The 17336-nt window shown below is 37.9% G+C and overlaps 1 protein-coding gene across 1 annotated transcript in view; it reads left to right on the top strand.

The window, feature by feature from the left end:
* Positions 1-1884: 1884 nt before the first annotated feature.
* Positions 1885-17336, top strand: part of LOC101997307 — a 453400-nt gene continuing 437948 nt past the window's right edge. The window contains exons 1-3 of the mRNA XM_026789039.1: positions 1885-1982; positions 3598-3675; positions 5467-5576. Coding sequence (XP_026644840.1) covers positions 5498-5576 — 79 coding nt within the window. The 5' untranslated portion in view covers positions 1885-1982; positions 3598-3675; positions 5467-5497. The remainder of the gene's footprint in view (positions 1983-3597; positions 3676-5466; positions 5577-17336) is intronic.

The following is a 17336-nucleotide window of genomic DNA, read 5'->3' as shown; positions in this document are numbered from 1 at the left end:
TTATTAACAAATTAGCACAGATTAGTTTATCAGATTAACTTGCAGGATGCTGAAACCTTGGCAATAGCAACAAATGAAGTATTATGCCCTAATTTTAAACAGAGATTCTATATAAAAATGCCCCTTTAATTAAATAACAGAAAAGTAAGGTTTTAACAATTTGAATGTGCCAGACCTAATCCAGGTTCTGTATATACAAAGGCTTTTGAATACTGCACCAAAATATTGAAACCTAAGACAATTTCACTGTAGGCATTCCAATGTTACATCAGTAATAATAATAGTAGTAGTAATAATAGTAACTGCTTGCATATGTACAGTGGCTATGCATAAAATGAGAAAGCAGGAGAGAAGCTACTTTGAGACATCTGATAAAGGTGGTAAACATCTACCTTTGTAAAAATGGACATGAGCCAGCATGTTTTCCCTGGCTTGTTAACTGGCTCTAATAATTTCATTTGATCTGAAGTGATTCATGTATATTCATGCCTGTAAAACGCCTTTTTTCTGTGTTGCATCTATTTTCCCCCACTTATCATCATCTGTTTTCCCTCATTCATCCTTAGTGTTTGAATTCACCCCCTCCCCCGTCCCTTCTTCGTACCTAGATCCTGGGAGACAAACCTAAACTTGACTACAAAATTCTCTAAATATGATATATGTGAGGTGTTTGTGGAAGAACTACAATGGGGTATAGGTGTTTAGGCTCTTTTATCAACATGGAACTTGAAACAAGTATTTTTCTACGTGGGTCTCAGTTTCCCCATCTATAATAAGAAAGAAAGAAAGAAAGAAAGAAAGAAAGAAAGAAAGAAAGAAAGAAAGAAAGATTATTTTCCAGATGAATTTCAGCTGTATTCAGAATTCAGTGATTTTCTTTGGTGAACCTTACAGCCTTTGGGGTGGAGGTGATGAAATCCTTGGAGAAATGTTTTTCAGTGATTATGGGTATTAATAGAAAGCTTGATTTACTTTATTGTCACTTTTAGATGCTTTCTTTAACAACGGATTTTAAAATGTGTGCATTTACCCACCATTGCACAATGTCTGTCACCCACAGCTTCCCTATCGGTTGGCGCAGGGAAAAGGGCTTTTCAGATACGCGGGGCTGCAAGAGCCCAAGAGTATCATTTCAGCTTTGTCTGAAATGGAGGCTACAGATTCAGATTCACAACGTCAAGGGGTCAAGGGATGTAATTTTTTTAGGGCCACCTGTGCTCCAGTGAAAGCGAATGACGCAGTGAGAAAACAGGACACTTCCGTGGGGCTACTTTAAACACACACAGCATCTCCGTCCGTCCACGGCACATTAATACGGGGGAACTACTTGAACTAATCCGAAGCATCCGCGGAACGGTGGGTAACTACAAAAGACCCTAGTTCTAGCCTCTCCGGACTCCTCCGCCCTCACCCCGAAGTCAGGACCTCAATCATAGAGGCTGTGAAGATTAGGTAAGGGAAGGTAGCTTCTGTGCAGACTTTAGGAAGGGGCACTTTTCCCGTGGCCTTAGGTCTCCGGGGCAGGATCCCTTTATTCGGGAGCCTAGGGCCACCTGTTGCTCCCCAGCGAGTTTTCTCCCTCCGCTGAATTCACGCTCTTTCAGCGAGTGCCATGGGGGCGCGCGTGATGTCGCGCGAGACTCCATAAGGAGCTCTGCCGGCTTTTCCGACAGTTCGCCAGGCCGAGCAAACTTTGCGGGGAGGCTTTCGGGTGCCCCCGGAGCGGCAAGGGTCAAGGGTCAAAGCCCGGCCCGAGGCGCGGCGGCGCACGCCCCCGCGCCCCCCTCCCCGAGCAGGCGCTACGTCACGTCGACGGCCAGCGGAGCTTCTTCAGCACGCGTCGGCCGGCGGCTGAGTGCGAGCGCGGCTTGGGGCACGGGGCACGGGGCGCGAGGCGGAGGCGACTCCATGGCCGGCCTCGGCCGCTGACGGGGATCCCGTCCCCCTTGGCGACCCGACCACGGAGCTAGAGCGACGGACAAGTAAGTGACGTGCCCCGTCGTGCCCCTCCGAGGGGCTGCGGCGCTCGGCCGGGACCATTGGGCGCCCTGAGGACAAGCCGCCTCGCGGGCTGCTCCGAAGCGCGCGTGGTCCGGGAAGGGAGAGGCGCGGGAGTCGCGGAGCGAGGCGCCCGGGCCGAAGGGAGGGTGGGAGCCAACGGCCACGGGCCGCTGCGGGGGGTTCCCCAGGGTGGCCCCGCGTCCCCACACCGTCCAGACGGGCGCCCGGCGTCGCTCTTCGCCGGGTGGGAAGAGGTCCGGAGGGAGCGGAGGCGGAACTTCGGGTGAGGACAGGGTGGCCCGGGAGTCGGAGGGGAAGGCGAGGGCGGGAAAAGGCAGCGCTCCGCTGACAGTTTGGCCCCTTGGTTGGGAGTTTGAATGGCCCCTCTCTCAGGCGGAAATCCCGAGATTTCTCTTCGTCGTGAGCTCTGGCCACAGCGTGGAGGGATAGGGGGAAAAGGGGGTGTGAGTTCTGGGAAGGAGGATTTGAGCTCCGCGTGAGGAAATTTTCACACAAATTTTGGCTTTTGGCATACTGTGCTGGCCGTTTTTACCTTAGAATGTTGGCTTTTTTCCGTTTTCTTCCCCCCCCTCCTACCCCCCGCACCTTGACGGGGGATGGCTTGATTAGACAGCAGTCCAACTGCTGTTTAAATGTTTAAATCCCCTGAGCCCATGATTCACCTTTTATGATCCTTGTCAGCATTATTTATATAATTCTCTCACAGATATAACCGTGGTCAGTTCAGCTGCTGTTGTAGAATTTGGTTCACTTTAAATTTTAACGCTTTAATGTCTTGGATGTGGTAATAGGACATCTATTGTGTATTTAAAATACATCCAGCTTAATTAAAATGCTAATAATTAGGGGCCCTCCAGTTTCCAGCTCAGCACCCTACACAGGCTGTAGACCCAAGCCCTTGAGCATAAAGCAAGGTTAATTAGCTCTTTTCAAAGCTACACAACATTCATAGGAATAGAGTCTGGGGTCTGAAAAGAAAATTTTCCACTATTTTAGACCACAAATAGTTTAGTTTTAAGTTTTATTTTGCCAATGTTTGTTTCCTTTCTTTTATTTTCATTCGTAAGTGCTGAGATAAGAACCAAGGGTGAATGGTTTGTATAAACAGACATAAGGATTTGCAGCAGTCTGGGAAAACAGGCCACAGTCCTCTTATCAACAGTTAAAAGAAAAGCAGTGGGTGCCAGAAAGGCAAAAAAATCAAATCATTTGAGTAGGTTAGAGAAAAAGAATGGAAAAAATTATTCCCATTGCATACTGAAGACCCACTTTTTTTAACTTAGAGGACTTTAAATAACGCTACGAAATCACAGCCAAACTACATGTTTTAAACTAGTCCAGTTCCCCATGCTTGCATATAATAAGCACACATCACTTACTCATCAAATACATATATTTGAATGACAAGACATATTTTCATTTTGACTGGAACAAACTTTTTGCAGAATATCAGGACCTCATAAGTGACATACTAATATCAAATCTATTCTTATAATCGAGAAAAGCTTTGATAGTTCACCATTGATGCTTAACCTAAATCTGTATTTTATCTCCCACCCTCTCTGTCCTGTATAGTCTCTGCTATCCTCACACATCGTGCTGGTGGATTCCTTGCTGCTTTCATCTGTATTTTAAGACAGCTGGCGTCTGACAGTAAGCAAATTTTTTTTCTGATCTATTTCATTAGTAGCCTTAGTAGTTTAAGATGATTTACTAAGTATGTAACCCTAATATTTGACTGAAAATTCCAACATTGTGTTGGCAATGTAGTAATCATTAATTTTCAATAAATTAAAATCAAGTACAGTTAAAGTTAACTCTAGTGCCTCCCACTGTACTACAGTGAACAGGCCCAAAGGATAGATGACGCTGTTTAAAGTAAATGGGCCACAAAACAAAATGAAGTCAGGTATCTGGAAAAGAGTCAGGGCGGGGCAGGGACTAATGGGGAGGGACAGAGATAAGAAATAATGAAAATAACCAGAATGCATTATAAATATGAATGAAATTGTCAACTTAACAAAAATTTATTGTGTCCACAAGTATTGTTGGCTACAATTTTACCTGCTTAATGCTCATATATGACTTATAACTACCATATTGAACAGTGTTAATGTAGAAGATTCTTACTTTGCTGAATGTTCTTCTATTGGACAGCATTGGTCTAGAAATCCTGTTAGTCCATGACATTTCCTCAATTTGAGTCAAATTTCAAACTCAGTTTTATTGAAGAGCAAGGTCCAGGTAAACAAAATACTTTGTAGTAATCCAAGAAATGAAATAATTATGTAAATAGGGGTGTGAGTAAATTGGGCTAAGTGAGGAGGGAGAGAATGGTGATACAATTAATCTAATTTGATCTTCCTTATTTAGGATAACACTGTGAGACCTACATTTAATATTTGTTAGAGAATTGCTTTGTTTATTTTAAAACACCTTTTTAGATATGAATATTGTTTACATATTGTAAAGTACTTCTATATGGTAATATAATTTAGTTAAAATATAGAAAGTAAAATGAAAAACAGGTTTGGAGAGTGTCTTTAATATCACAATCTTATCTCTTAAATTGTTATTAATGTGCCACTTTTGCATTTTCTTTGTTGTCATATTTATTTTTTGTCTTTTGAAACATGGCCTCACATTGCCCAGGTTGACCTCAAATTCTCTACTTAGCCAGAGAATGAGATTGAATTTCTGATCCTTCTGCCTCTGTCTCCGAAGAACTGGAATTATAGGATTGTGCCACCATGCCTGGTTTGGATTTTGCTTAATGTAGGGATTAAGAGTTAAGTGTTCCCTGTGAGTTCGAGACCAGCCTGGTCTACAGAGCTAGTTCCAGGACAGGCTCCAAAGCCACAGAGAAACCCTGTCTCGAAAAAACAAAAAAAAAAAAAGAGTTAAGTGTTACAGCATGGACCTTGAAAACTGCAGAAAAAAATGGGGAAAGGGACAGGGTTCTTCAAAATTATGAAGACTAATAATCATCTGAGAATAAATAGTTTGATTCCAGAAAGAATTGTATATCTAATTTTTGTAGGTGGGGAAAATTCTATCATCTCCCCCAATGGGTCATTTTTGTCTAGTTTTCTTTGGTTTGACTCAGATGCCCCCTGCTGCATAAAACAGTTTTCTGTGCAGATAAGCATAAACTTCTTAAAAATTTTTGTATTGTACTTTTAAAGTTAATTAAGGTTTATGTATTTTTTCAATCTCTCTTGGTGGAGTCCTTCAGTTCCTACTCAGTACAAAACAGAAATTGGGATATTTATTTGAATTTTCTGTATTTTTCAACAGCTGTTCAACAAATAATGATTTAATTATTAATGAATGGCCACGTATTTTCCTCCAAACATCCACACCTTATAATATATGAATATAAAATTTAGAGTATATGAATAAATAAATGAATAACCTAATTAAGTTTTACTATTTCATTCTTAGCTATTGAAATTTTGTCTGTCCATTCTGAGAAATGGCACGCTTGTTCCACTATTTCCAGGGAGATCCTGTTGTGACATCCTCTCCCACTGAAGTTCGTATGTGGGTAGAAGGTAAGATACTTTAAAAATGATTTGATTCATGTCTCTCTGTGTCACACTTCATTTTTTACATGGCTAGTTAATCATATTTTACAAAATTTTTGTACATAAAAATAGCACTTTTCAGTCTTTCATTGATAATGTTTCAATATTTAAAGTTTAAAGACACACAATTGAATTTTCTATAAATACAGTATGAGAAAAATTTCATAGGCTGGGTGAGGATATAGCTTAGTGTCAGAAAACTTGTGTAGCATGTGCAGTTGCCAGGGTTCAGTTTCAAATAATAACACGTGATCATACATTCACATGCATAAATATTTTTCTTGTTTTAATTAATACCATTCTTGTGTGGATATTGAAATTAATGCATTAATTAGGATTAAACTAATATGTTAATATGATTAATGTAATTATAAGCAAGCAAAATATTCTGAAGTAATGACAGCATATAAATATAGAACAAGAGTAAATATGATATATATTCTACAGAAAGGAGGAGGATGGGAAATTTAGGGTAATAAGTGCAATAACAGGAGAGCTAAATGTAATTAATTTTATTACTAATTAAATTTTATTACACTTTATATATTTAGCCATTGAGAGATGAGTCTTAAGTCCATCACATGCTGTTCATGTTAACAGATATTAAGTGAATAATACATTTATTGATAAGAAGGAGAGAACCAAAGTCATCTTTCTTCACATGTCTTTATTGCTATCAAATCAAAGAATACTTTGACAAAATTGCAATCCGCCTTTAGAATATTTTAACTGTGGAAACTCTTCTAAAGATAATATGAATCATTGAGATATTGTAATGTTTTATTTACATAGTGACTAATAATGATGGTTTAGAATATTCTATGTTATGTAAATTGGATCAGGGAATGCATAGATGAAAATAAACAATTTAAGCAGAATTATACTATTTGAATTTGTCATCTGTAAAATAGCTTTGATATATTACTATTTTCTCATATTTAGTTAAAATGGTACAATTAGCAACGAAAGTCTATAATAAAGTCAGTTGTATCAATTTTTAATGCAGAAGCATTTCAAGTGGACATGGTATTCTATTTATTTTTCACATTTAGTACTACTGTTCATAATTTTTAATCTTTGAAAAATTAAAATTCCTAAAGCCAATATAAACTTGTGTTTTAGGAAATAGCAACTTACTTCTTACTTTTGGAATGGAATTCTAATTTTTCTATTGTTTTCTATCATTGTTTCTGTGAATTATCTTCTTTTAGTTTTTAGACTTTACTAATGAAGACAGTAATAATGTAAGAAATTCCATGCTCCCTGTGTTCAAATAACATTTCCTTTCTTTCTCAGTACACTTTCTGTCAGTCATTTTAAGTGTGACTCAATGTTTTTGTATTTATGAATTCATAAATTTATGAATTATTTTATCTATTTCTCACAGAGTTGTAAATTATTTGAAAATATTAAAATAATATTTGTAATCACTCAGTAAATGTTACTGATATCGTAACTTTAATATTTCACATCTCACTTTTTCTGTAATATTACCATTACAGCAAGAAATGTTCAAGGTAGCATTTTTAGTTAACTTCTGTTTGGTGGTATGGGCATATTTTATAACAGCACTTGTTAAAAAGTATTTAAAATAAGCAGACAATGAATTATAGGCACCTGACTTTGCTATTCATTCTCTCACCAAATAAATGAAGACCTTTTCCTTACTGGAATCCTAGCTTTTAGTTTGTCTGCTTCATCGTGTTCCAGAACTACTGTAAGCATAAATGGTTTCTGTTATTTGAAGAGAAAAACAGAACTGAACTTACGGAAGACCATTCCCTAAACTCTGATAAGACTTGGGAGTTTATGGGTAATCTTTATTTTTGATTGTTCCAATAAAGTTTTTTAAAAACTGGTTAGTCAGAGTTTCTTATATATAGTGCTGCATATTTAAGTTCAGATACTTACATTTTAAATTAAAACACAATTGCATAATTCTCCCCTCTCTTCATCTTCTAGCTTTTACTTTCTATATTCCTTCTCAAATTTATGGAATATTTTTATTTAATTATTGTAACATATATGTTTAAGTACACATATATGCAAATAAATATATAAACACAACTTGCAATTGGTATTAGAAAATCATTTAGGGCTTTGATCCCTGGGGAATACTAATTCTCCCTCTTTTATCAGTCATTAATTGCCTATAGCTTTTATCTATGGGTGGGACCCTCTGAGATTTTACCCATTCTTGTTGGTATGCCAACTGGTATTTTCATTGTTCCTGTCTAGTTTAGGCAACCATGTTGTTGATTTCATGGTTGTAACTTGTCTGACATGTCTAAAAGACACAATCATGCAACAAACCTCCTGGGTCTTTGGATCTTGCAATCTTCACACACTCTTTTGCTTCTTTTTAAAAATTTTTTTTAATTCATTTTGCATTCCAGCCACAGTTCCCCCTCTCTCCCCTCCTCCTACTCCTCCCCTGCTTTCCTCCCCAACCCACCTCTATCCACTCCTCAGAAAGGGTAAGGCTTCCCATGGGGAGTCAACAAAGCCTGGCACATCAAGTTTAGTCAGGACAAAGCCCCACTTCCTTGCATCAAGGCTGAGCAAGGCATCCCACCATAGGATGGGCTTAGGGAATAGGCTCCAAAAAGTCAGCTCATGCACCAGGGATAGATCCTAGTCCCACTTCCAGGGGCCCCTCAGATAGACCAAGCTACACAACTGTTCTCCATATGCAGAGGGCTGAATTCAGTCCCTCGCAGCTTCTCCAGCTGTCAGACCAGAGTCTAGAAGCTCCCACTAGCTCCCTTTCAGCTGTCTTTCTGGGTTTCCCTGTCATGATCTTGACCCTTCTTGGTCATATAATTCCTCCTTCCTCTTTTCGATTGTACTCCAGGAACTCAGCCTGGTACTTGGATATGAATCTCTGCATCTGCTTCTGTCAGTTACTGGATGTAGGTTCTATGATGACAACTAGGTTAATCACCAGTCTGATTACAGAAGAAGGCCCGTTCAGGTACTCTCTCTGCTATTGCTAGGAGTTTTAGCTGGGGTCATCCTTGTGAATTCCTGGGAATATCCCACATCCTATTCTACAATATTCCCTTAAAGTATTTGTATGGAGTATGTTCTAGGTTTATCACTGTATCACAGTTGCTCTCTGTATTTTGACTAGTGGTGTCTTTCTGAAATGATCTTCATCTGCTGCAAAAAAGAAGCTTCTTTAATGATGTCTGAGATCTTCATTGCTGTGTGGGTATAAGAATAAGAATTTAAAATACATTTAGGAATTATGATTTAAGAAAGTAGCTGTACTGGGTTATTCCCCAGGCTTAATGAACTCATTAATCATAGGTATGTAGTTAGCTAGGTTCACATTACTAGATATGATTTCCCTCCTGTTGTGCAGACCTTAAGTCCAATTAGACAGCTGTTCTTTACCATGAAGGTACAGGTGTCACTAACCTGTAAGGTTTTTTTTCCTTGTTGGTAACTATTGTGTTTCATAGGCGTTACAGATGTATAATATATTGGACACTTCATTTTCTTTGTATCTTACACAATTACTTCTGGTATATGAGAGCTAGTTTTCAGGAAAAAGACTTTCAGATTAGACTCATCTCAAATCTTCCAAGTTTGTAGAGTTTCCGAACATTGTTGTCTTCTGAAATAAGGACTTATCTTCAGTTTCTGGGAGATAGCCAAGAGCAGTAGGAACAGGCTATATTTTGTTGGGATAATATTGGACTCTCCTGACAAGTTGAAAAGAGGCCTCTGGTTCTTGATACTGAGGTTTTTGTGTGTGGATCCTGGAAAGAAACATTATCATCCCAAGTTACATGACTTCATTTAAACTATGTGTGGATGCACACATGCTTATATGTATTATGTGTAATTTTAGATAAATATAATATGATTTCCTATACATTTTCAAATATTTTTAATGTTATTTATATCTCTTCCTTTCACTACCCCAGTTAATGGCTTTCCTCCATTTTCCCTATTTATTCCTTCTTATCACCTGTATCCTGTTATTCCACTTTATAGAATCCCCTGATCCATATGGTTGCTTTTTATACTTTCCTTGTTTCTGCGGTTACTTGAGGTTATTTGCTCACAACTGAGGATTTGTATCTAGTATCCATAAATGAGGGTGAGCACATGACATTTGTCTTTCTAGGTCTGAAACAGAATACCCAGGATGATATTTTTAGTTTAATTTTTACCCCCAAATTTCCTGTTTTTATTTTATTTACAGATGATTAGTGTCCCATAGTGTATATGAACCAAATTTTCATTATCTATTCACTAGGTAATGACATTTAGGCTGTTCCCATCTCTTAACATTTTTGAATAAAACAGGAATGAACATGACTGAGCAAACATCTGTGGAGTAGAGTGTCAATTCGTTTGGGTCATATGCTAATAAACTGGATCACATAGTTGATTGAATTTTAGTTTTTTTTGGTATCCCTCACACAGATTTCCAGGGTGGCTGTACTAGATTACAGTCTGAACAACAGTGAATGAGGGTTCCCTTCCTCCAATATCTTCTTCAATATTTGTGGTTAGTTGCTTTATTCATCTTAGAATTTCTGACTGAAATAAGATGAAATCTTATAGTAGTTTTAATTTGCATTTCCTTAATTGCTAGGGATGCTAAACTTATTTTTTAGCTATTTATTAGCCATTTTAACTCATTTGTTTTACTTATTTATTTATTTTTTTTTGGTTTTTCGAGACAGGGTTTCTCTGTAGCTTTGGTACCTGTCCCAGAACTAGCTCTTGTAGACCAGGCTGGCCTCGAACTTTCCGGAGATCCGCCTGCCTCTGCCTCCCGAGTGCTGGGATTAAAGGCATGCGCCACCACCGCCCAGCATTTATTTATTTATTTATTTATTTATTTATTCATTCATTCATTTATTCATTTATTTATTCATTTATTCATTTGTTTTAGAACTCTGTTAAGATCCATAGCCCCTTGTTTTACATTCTCCATTTTTATTTTTTTATTTTTTAATCAAAATATGATTTTATAATTTCCCTCTTTACATGTATCCCCACCCACTCCTTGATATCACGGCCCTTTTGGCTTTCGTTATTATTATTACATGTACACGTGTGTGTGCTCGTGTTTGTGTGTGCATGTGTGTGTGTGTGTGTGTGTGTGTGTGTACTAAATATATAAATATCTTGCTCAGTCTATCGAGTTTTACCTGTGTGTATATGAGTTCAGGACTAATCACATGGTATTAGATAACCAATTATGGGGTATTTTCCTGGGGAGGACTGTTTCTTTGCTTTCAGCATGCCTTAGTTGCCTTTTGTTCTTTGTCTCTTGGTGACATGTCTTCTGTCTTCTTCCATTTTAGCATGTTTGCTGATAATGTGTTTTTCAGATTTTATTTTGGCAACCTTATTGTTGAGACAGCATGAGTTAAGCTACTCTGTCATTTTAGGAGACGCTGTGTCACAGTAGTTTTTTTGGTCTCCTGGCTCTTAAAATCTTTCTGCCTCTTCTTATGTGGTATTCCCTGAACCTTAATTGTGGGAGTTATTGTAGATTATCAGTTGGGGCTGGGCACCACACAATTACTTGTTTTCTGTATTTTTATCGGTCATAGTTTTCTGTTATAGTCTCCTTCTTTTATAAAGAGAAAATTCTTTGATGTGGAATGAAAGATAAACTTACCTGGGGGAATAAGAATAGATATTTAGAATGCAGTTGGGAAGTATACTGGTATAGGAAAGTAGCAGCAGTAGGTTCTCTAAGATACATGACCTTGCTTGCCCCAGGTGGTTTGCTCAGTTTCTAGTAACCGATGTGATTGTCCTCCTGTTGGGTGGGCCTTAAGTCCAACTAGAGACCAGTTGGCTACCACCAACAACTGTTGCACCCTTAGGTTATTTATCATTATTGTTCATAGGCATTGCAGCTGCTTAGGAATGAATGCTGGCAGTTTCTCTTTATTGGAAGATTCCATTGCACCTAGTAGAGTGAAAGCTAGTCCTCAGAGATTGGAAGCTCTCAGGTCAGATTCAGTTCAGATCCTATGGGTTTTAGGCCCAAAGTACATTGTTTCTTCAGCAATATGGAGTTACCTTTCCCCTCTAGGAGGTATCCAAGGTCAAAATAATAGTCTGTATTATTTGGGGAGGAATCTTTTGGATTTTCCTCACCAACAATTCAAAAGGGGTTTCTAATGGGTGGTACTGGAAGTTGTGTTAGCTAGTCTATGGTCCTTTGTGAAGTATTGTCAGCTAAAGTTTAATAACTTCATTTTGATTACATATATATCTCAAATTGCATGTATTATTAAATATAATTTAGCTAAATAGATAATAATATGATTTTTACAGCCTTTCTCAGACCTCTTTATTTTACCATGTTTCTTCCTTCTCCTGTATTCACTTCCCCTTTTCCCAGTAAAAGTGCTTCTCTATTTTATGCACTGTGACTTCCAAGTTGCCTGTAACCTTTTATTCCCCTCTCTAGTGATCCACCCAACCAAGATACCTTTTTACTTTTCTGACATCTGTGGTTACTCCAGGCTGTATACTTGCATCTGAAGTTTTGCTGCTAGGAACAATAAAAGAGAGAACATATGACATTTTTCTTTCAGGGTCATTGATTTATTTAATATATTATTTTCTAGTTATATTCATTTACCTGCAAATTACTTGATTTCACTTTTCTTTATAATATTCCAGAATTCATCTGTACACATTTTCATTATCTATTGCCAAGTGAAGGACATTAAGTTATTTTTTTAATTCCATAACTGTTGTGAATAGAATAGCAATGTACATGGCTGAGCAAGTATCTGTGGAATAGGTTGTTGATTCCTTTGGGCACACGTCAAGCTACAAAGGTCATAGGATATATTAATTTTTATCTTTCCGTGAGTCCTTCATACTGTTTTCTAGACTGACTGTACAAGTTTACAATCCCAACAGCAAGGAATGAGGAATCCCCACATCCTTTCCAGCATTTGTAGTCAGTTGTTTTGTTGATCTTAGACATTCTAACTGGGGTAAGGTGAAAGTTTTACATTACCCTAATCACTAAAGACAGTGAATATTTTATTTATTTAGGTATTAAAAATTTTTATATGTATGAGCATTGTGTTCTCAAGAATATCTCTTCACCACTAGGTTGTGTAGTGCCCAAGGTGGTCAGAATAGGGCATTGGATACCCTAGAATTAGATTTATGAATGTTTTGAAATTACCATATTGGTCCTAGGAAATGTACCCAGACCCCTCTGAAAGAACAAGTGCACTTAAGCACTAAGCCATTTTTCCAGCACCCGATGACTATTTTACTTTTTTTCCATCCTTCCCTCCCGCCTTCCTTCCCCTTCCTCCTCTTCCTCAGAATTATCTGTTCATATCCATAGCCTATTTGTTAAAATGGTCTTTTGTATTTTTGACACTTTGTTGTTGTTGTTTTGAGTTCTTTATATATTCTGAGTATTAATCCTCTGTCAGATGTATAACTGGCAAAGTTCTCTCCCATTCTGTGAGTTACCTCTTCACCTGATTGTTTTGTTAGCAGTGTAAGATGCTTTTTAATAATATGAAAACCAATTTGTCAATTTTTGTCTTCAATTCCCAAGCAAATGGACCTCTATTCAGAAAGTCCTTTCCTACACCTGTTATTATGTAGAGTATTGCCTGCATTTTCTTCTAGCTTTTTGAGAGTATCAGGCTTTATGTTGAGTTTATTAATATGTTCGGAGTAAAATTTTTGTGTAAGTTGTTCTTTCTTTTTTTTTTTTTTCGAGACAGGGTTTCTCTGTGGTTTTGGAGCCTGTCCTGGAACTAGCTCTTGTAAACCAGGCTGGTCTCGAACTCACAGAGATCCGCCTGCCTCTGCCTCCTGAGTGCTGGGATTAAAGGCGTGCGCCACCACCACCCGGCTTGTGTAAGTTGTTCTTATTCACAATGTCAGTGACAGGATTCTTGAGGGTTCCCTGAAGGTCACAGCTACTATATCCACAGTGTTCAATTATCTCCAGATTTTGGTTATACCTGTGCATAGCTGGTTTCTTGCTACATGTGCAACACCAATGTATGTGTTAGAGGGGAAGAAGGTGCAGTGGAATAATAAAAAAAGCTTTTTAAATGCCCATGAATAAATGGATGGAGAAAGGAAATATGAAAAACACACAATCTCACATACAATGTAGAATTAGTCAACCATCAAAGAAGGAAGTCACTCTACTTTCAAGAACAAGAATGAATCTGGAGGATATTACAGTAAATAAAATAAGGAGGCAGTACATAAATACAAATAAAACATTGTCTCATGTATGTGGAATATGAAATTTGAAACTTAGAAGTGGAGAGTAGAGCTTTGGTTGGTAGTAACTAAAGGTGGGGGAAATGTAGAAGTTAGTCAAAGTTTACAAATTTGTTCTGATAATATAACTTTGAACAACTGACTTACAGCATGGATACTCTATTTAATAATGCTTTATTATTTTCTTTGGCACGTCTTTGCTGCTCCATTTTTTATTTTGCTACAGAACATGATTCATTCATTTTACTTTATGTGTATTTGTGTGTGAGAGAGAGAGTGTATGTATGTGTACCTTGTGTGTGCAGATGTCCACAGAGGTTAGGCATCATCTGAACTACAATATGAGTCCTGGGAACAGAATCTCAGTTCTCTGGAAGAGCAACAACTATTTTAACCTTTGAGACATCTCTCCAGTACCTTCTTTTTAAACAATTTAAAAAAATATTAGCAGTGATGATAGGTTTACATTATTGTCCCTACTTTTCAGAATTGTACAAAAACATAATGAAGTCAAGTATTTAACCCAATAGTCTACTTACATAGATAGGATGTGGTGCAGCTGGGTCAAGATTTTCTTGTCTCTATTAAGAGTTGTCTCCCTTTTTTCTTTCTTCTTATTTATACATCTTCTTTCTTTATTCTTCTCTTATACATCCAATGACATTCTCCCCTTTGCCCCTCCTTCTGCTCCCCCCCCCACCTCCTCTCTATCCTAGATTCATTGCTCCTCTGTTTCCCTTCACAAAAGAGAAGGCCTCCCAGGGATATCAACTGATCAAGGTATAATAAGACTGAATGATGCAACCCAATAGAAGTAAAGGGGTCCAAAGAACAGGCAAAAGAGTCAGAGATACCTCAACTTCTTTTGTTAGAAGTCCAGAAAACATGCAGATTCTGTGGTTCAATCTCTGTGAGCCCCTATGAGTTCCGGTTAGTTAATTCTATGGGCTGTGTTCTGATGCCCTTAACCCCTTTGGCTCCTACAATCCTTTTTTTTCCCCCTCTTCTGTTGGGTTACCTGAACTTTGCCTGATGTTTGGCTGTGGGTCTCTGTATCTGGTATCTGTTTCTAAGAGTTGCAGGGTGAAGCCTCCCTGATGACAGTTTGACTAGGCATTGATCTATGAGTATAGCAGAATATTGTTAAGAATCATTTCATTGACCTTAGGTCTCCGAGCCATCTAGCTTATGCATCCTGACCTTCCAGGTAGTATTGGACCTGGGCTCCCTCTCATGGCTTAGGCCTCAAGTTAGAACAATGAGTGGTTGGCCACTCACACAAACTCTGAGACACCATTGCCTCAGTGCATCTTGCAGGTAATACAGGTTGTGGGTCATAGTTTTGTGACAGGGTTGGTGTTTCAGTCCTACCACTGGGAGCCTAACCTGGTTCCAGAAGATGGCTGGTTCAGGCTCCATATCCTCCTTTATTAGGAGTTCTCACCAGGATCACCTTCATAGGTTTTAGGAAGTCTCCTTTATGTAGCTCTAAGTTCTTTTAATATGTCACCAAAAGCCTCAATAAACAGAAAGTTGGAGATCCTTAGATCCCCTCTAGTTCTAACAGTTTATGTGTATGTTGTGTCTTAAATGTTAAGACAACTCCATTGAGCTCATGAAATCTCTTATTTACTGTTTATAGGAAATCTTCAGTTATTTTTGAAATATTTTGTATTCTTTTGTAATGTCAGACAATGTATTTTGATCATATTTACCACTTTCCACTTCTGCCATGTCTACATTCTACATTCTTGCCTTCTTACACATCTAACTTGTAGTTTCTTTTTTTTCTGGGCAAGTACATTCTATATTGCACAAGTACTCTTGGGAAAGGGGCCGGTCCTGGAGTATTGTTCACATCCCAAGGCTCATGCCTCTCAAGAAAGTTGACTCTGACTCTCCCAGCAGCTATAAATGCCAATTTAAAATTAATTTTTAAAATTGAATATGAATGATAATTTCATTGAAAACTTGACAAATACTTCAGTTATTCTAAATATTTATTTACCTTTAATGTGTTTGTGAGGAAATGTAATGTAAGTAGGTTGAACCAATTCCTGTAATATTTTTACAAACTTTTAAAAATGATTTGATTATAACTGTGTTTAGAGTTAGGGTACTATATGAGTTCAGTTAATGGTTATGTTAATTTTGACATACTAAAATCTTTTATGTTAAAATTTTTAGTCCATTCTCAGATGCAAATTATGTATCCTAGGGGTTTGGATAGTTTTACCTTTCTTTTTTAACTCCTGTATTCCATGTCCCCACTTACATCTCTTCTTTCTACATTTCCAAACTGCTATATTAGCTATGAGTTCAGTTGTTGACTGGCTCTGACCTGCACAAAAATAGCTAAAGCAGGTATTATCCAAGACCAGAGAAATTGAATATTTTTGTATTGAGACTTTTATTATGGTACTTGATCAGCCAAACAACCTTTGGTCTCAAGGCAATTGTGAGATAATTAGTTCTCATGTATTTTATTAATCAGACTTTTCTATGGTTGATTTAAATGTAAAATATAATTGTCAATTCAATTGAGATATTTATCTTAGTTAAGACTTCTATTTTTATGAATAGACACCAAGGCTACAGCAATTCTTATAAAGGAAAACATTTAATTGGGGTGAATTGTTTACTGTTCAGAGATTGAGTCAGTTATCATGATGGGAAGCATGATGGCATGCAGGCAGACATGGTGCTGGAGAAGTACCTGTGAGTTCTACATCTTGCAGGCAACAGGAAGTAGTCTGTAATACTGTGTGGTATCTTGAGCATGTATGAGATCGCCTCCACAGTGACATACTTCCTCCAAAACCTCACTCATTCCAACAAGTCCATTCCTTCTAATAGTGCTACTCCCTTTAAAATTATGGAGGCCAATTACATTCAAATCACTATAATATTTTTGTAAAATACATAAATGTATATCTAATTATTTTTAATATTTAATTTTTTTCATTTTACATACCATTCACAGTTCCCTCTCCTTCCCCTTCCCCTCCCCTTCCCCCAACCCACTCCCATTCACTCCTCAGAAAGGATAAGGCCTCCCATGTGGAGTCAACAAAACCTAACACATTCAGTTGAGGCCTTCCTTTATCCCAATCCTCCTTTTTCCCCAAGTTCCCCCCATCCTCCCCTTCTCCCTTTTCTCTCCCCATCTCCCCTTACCCCCAACCCACCCCACCCCCAAGATCCCACTTTTCTCCCCAGCAAATTTTGTCTACTTCCCATAGCCAAGAGGATAACTATATGTTTTTCCTTGAGTACACCTTCTTATTTGGCTTCTTTAGGTTCACCAATTGTAGACTCCGTGAACCTTATTTATGGCTAGAAACCAATTATGAGTGAGAATATCCCATGTTCATCTTTTAGGGTCAGGGTTACCACACTCAGTATAGTGTTTTCTATTTCCATCCATTTGCATGCAAAATTCGAGAAGTCATTGTTTTTTACCGC

Source organism: Microtus ochrogaster, unplaced genomic scaffold, assembly GCF_000317375.1.
Source record: "Microtus ochrogaster isolate Prairie Vole_2 unplaced genomic scaffold, MicOch1.0 UNK13, whole genome shotgun sequence".
NCBI classification, from domain to species: domain Eukaryota; kingdom Metazoa; phylum Chordata; class Mammalia; order Rodentia; family Cricetidae; genus Microtus; species Microtus ochrogaster.
This window is presented reverse-complemented; position numbering and strand designations above follow the sequence as displayed.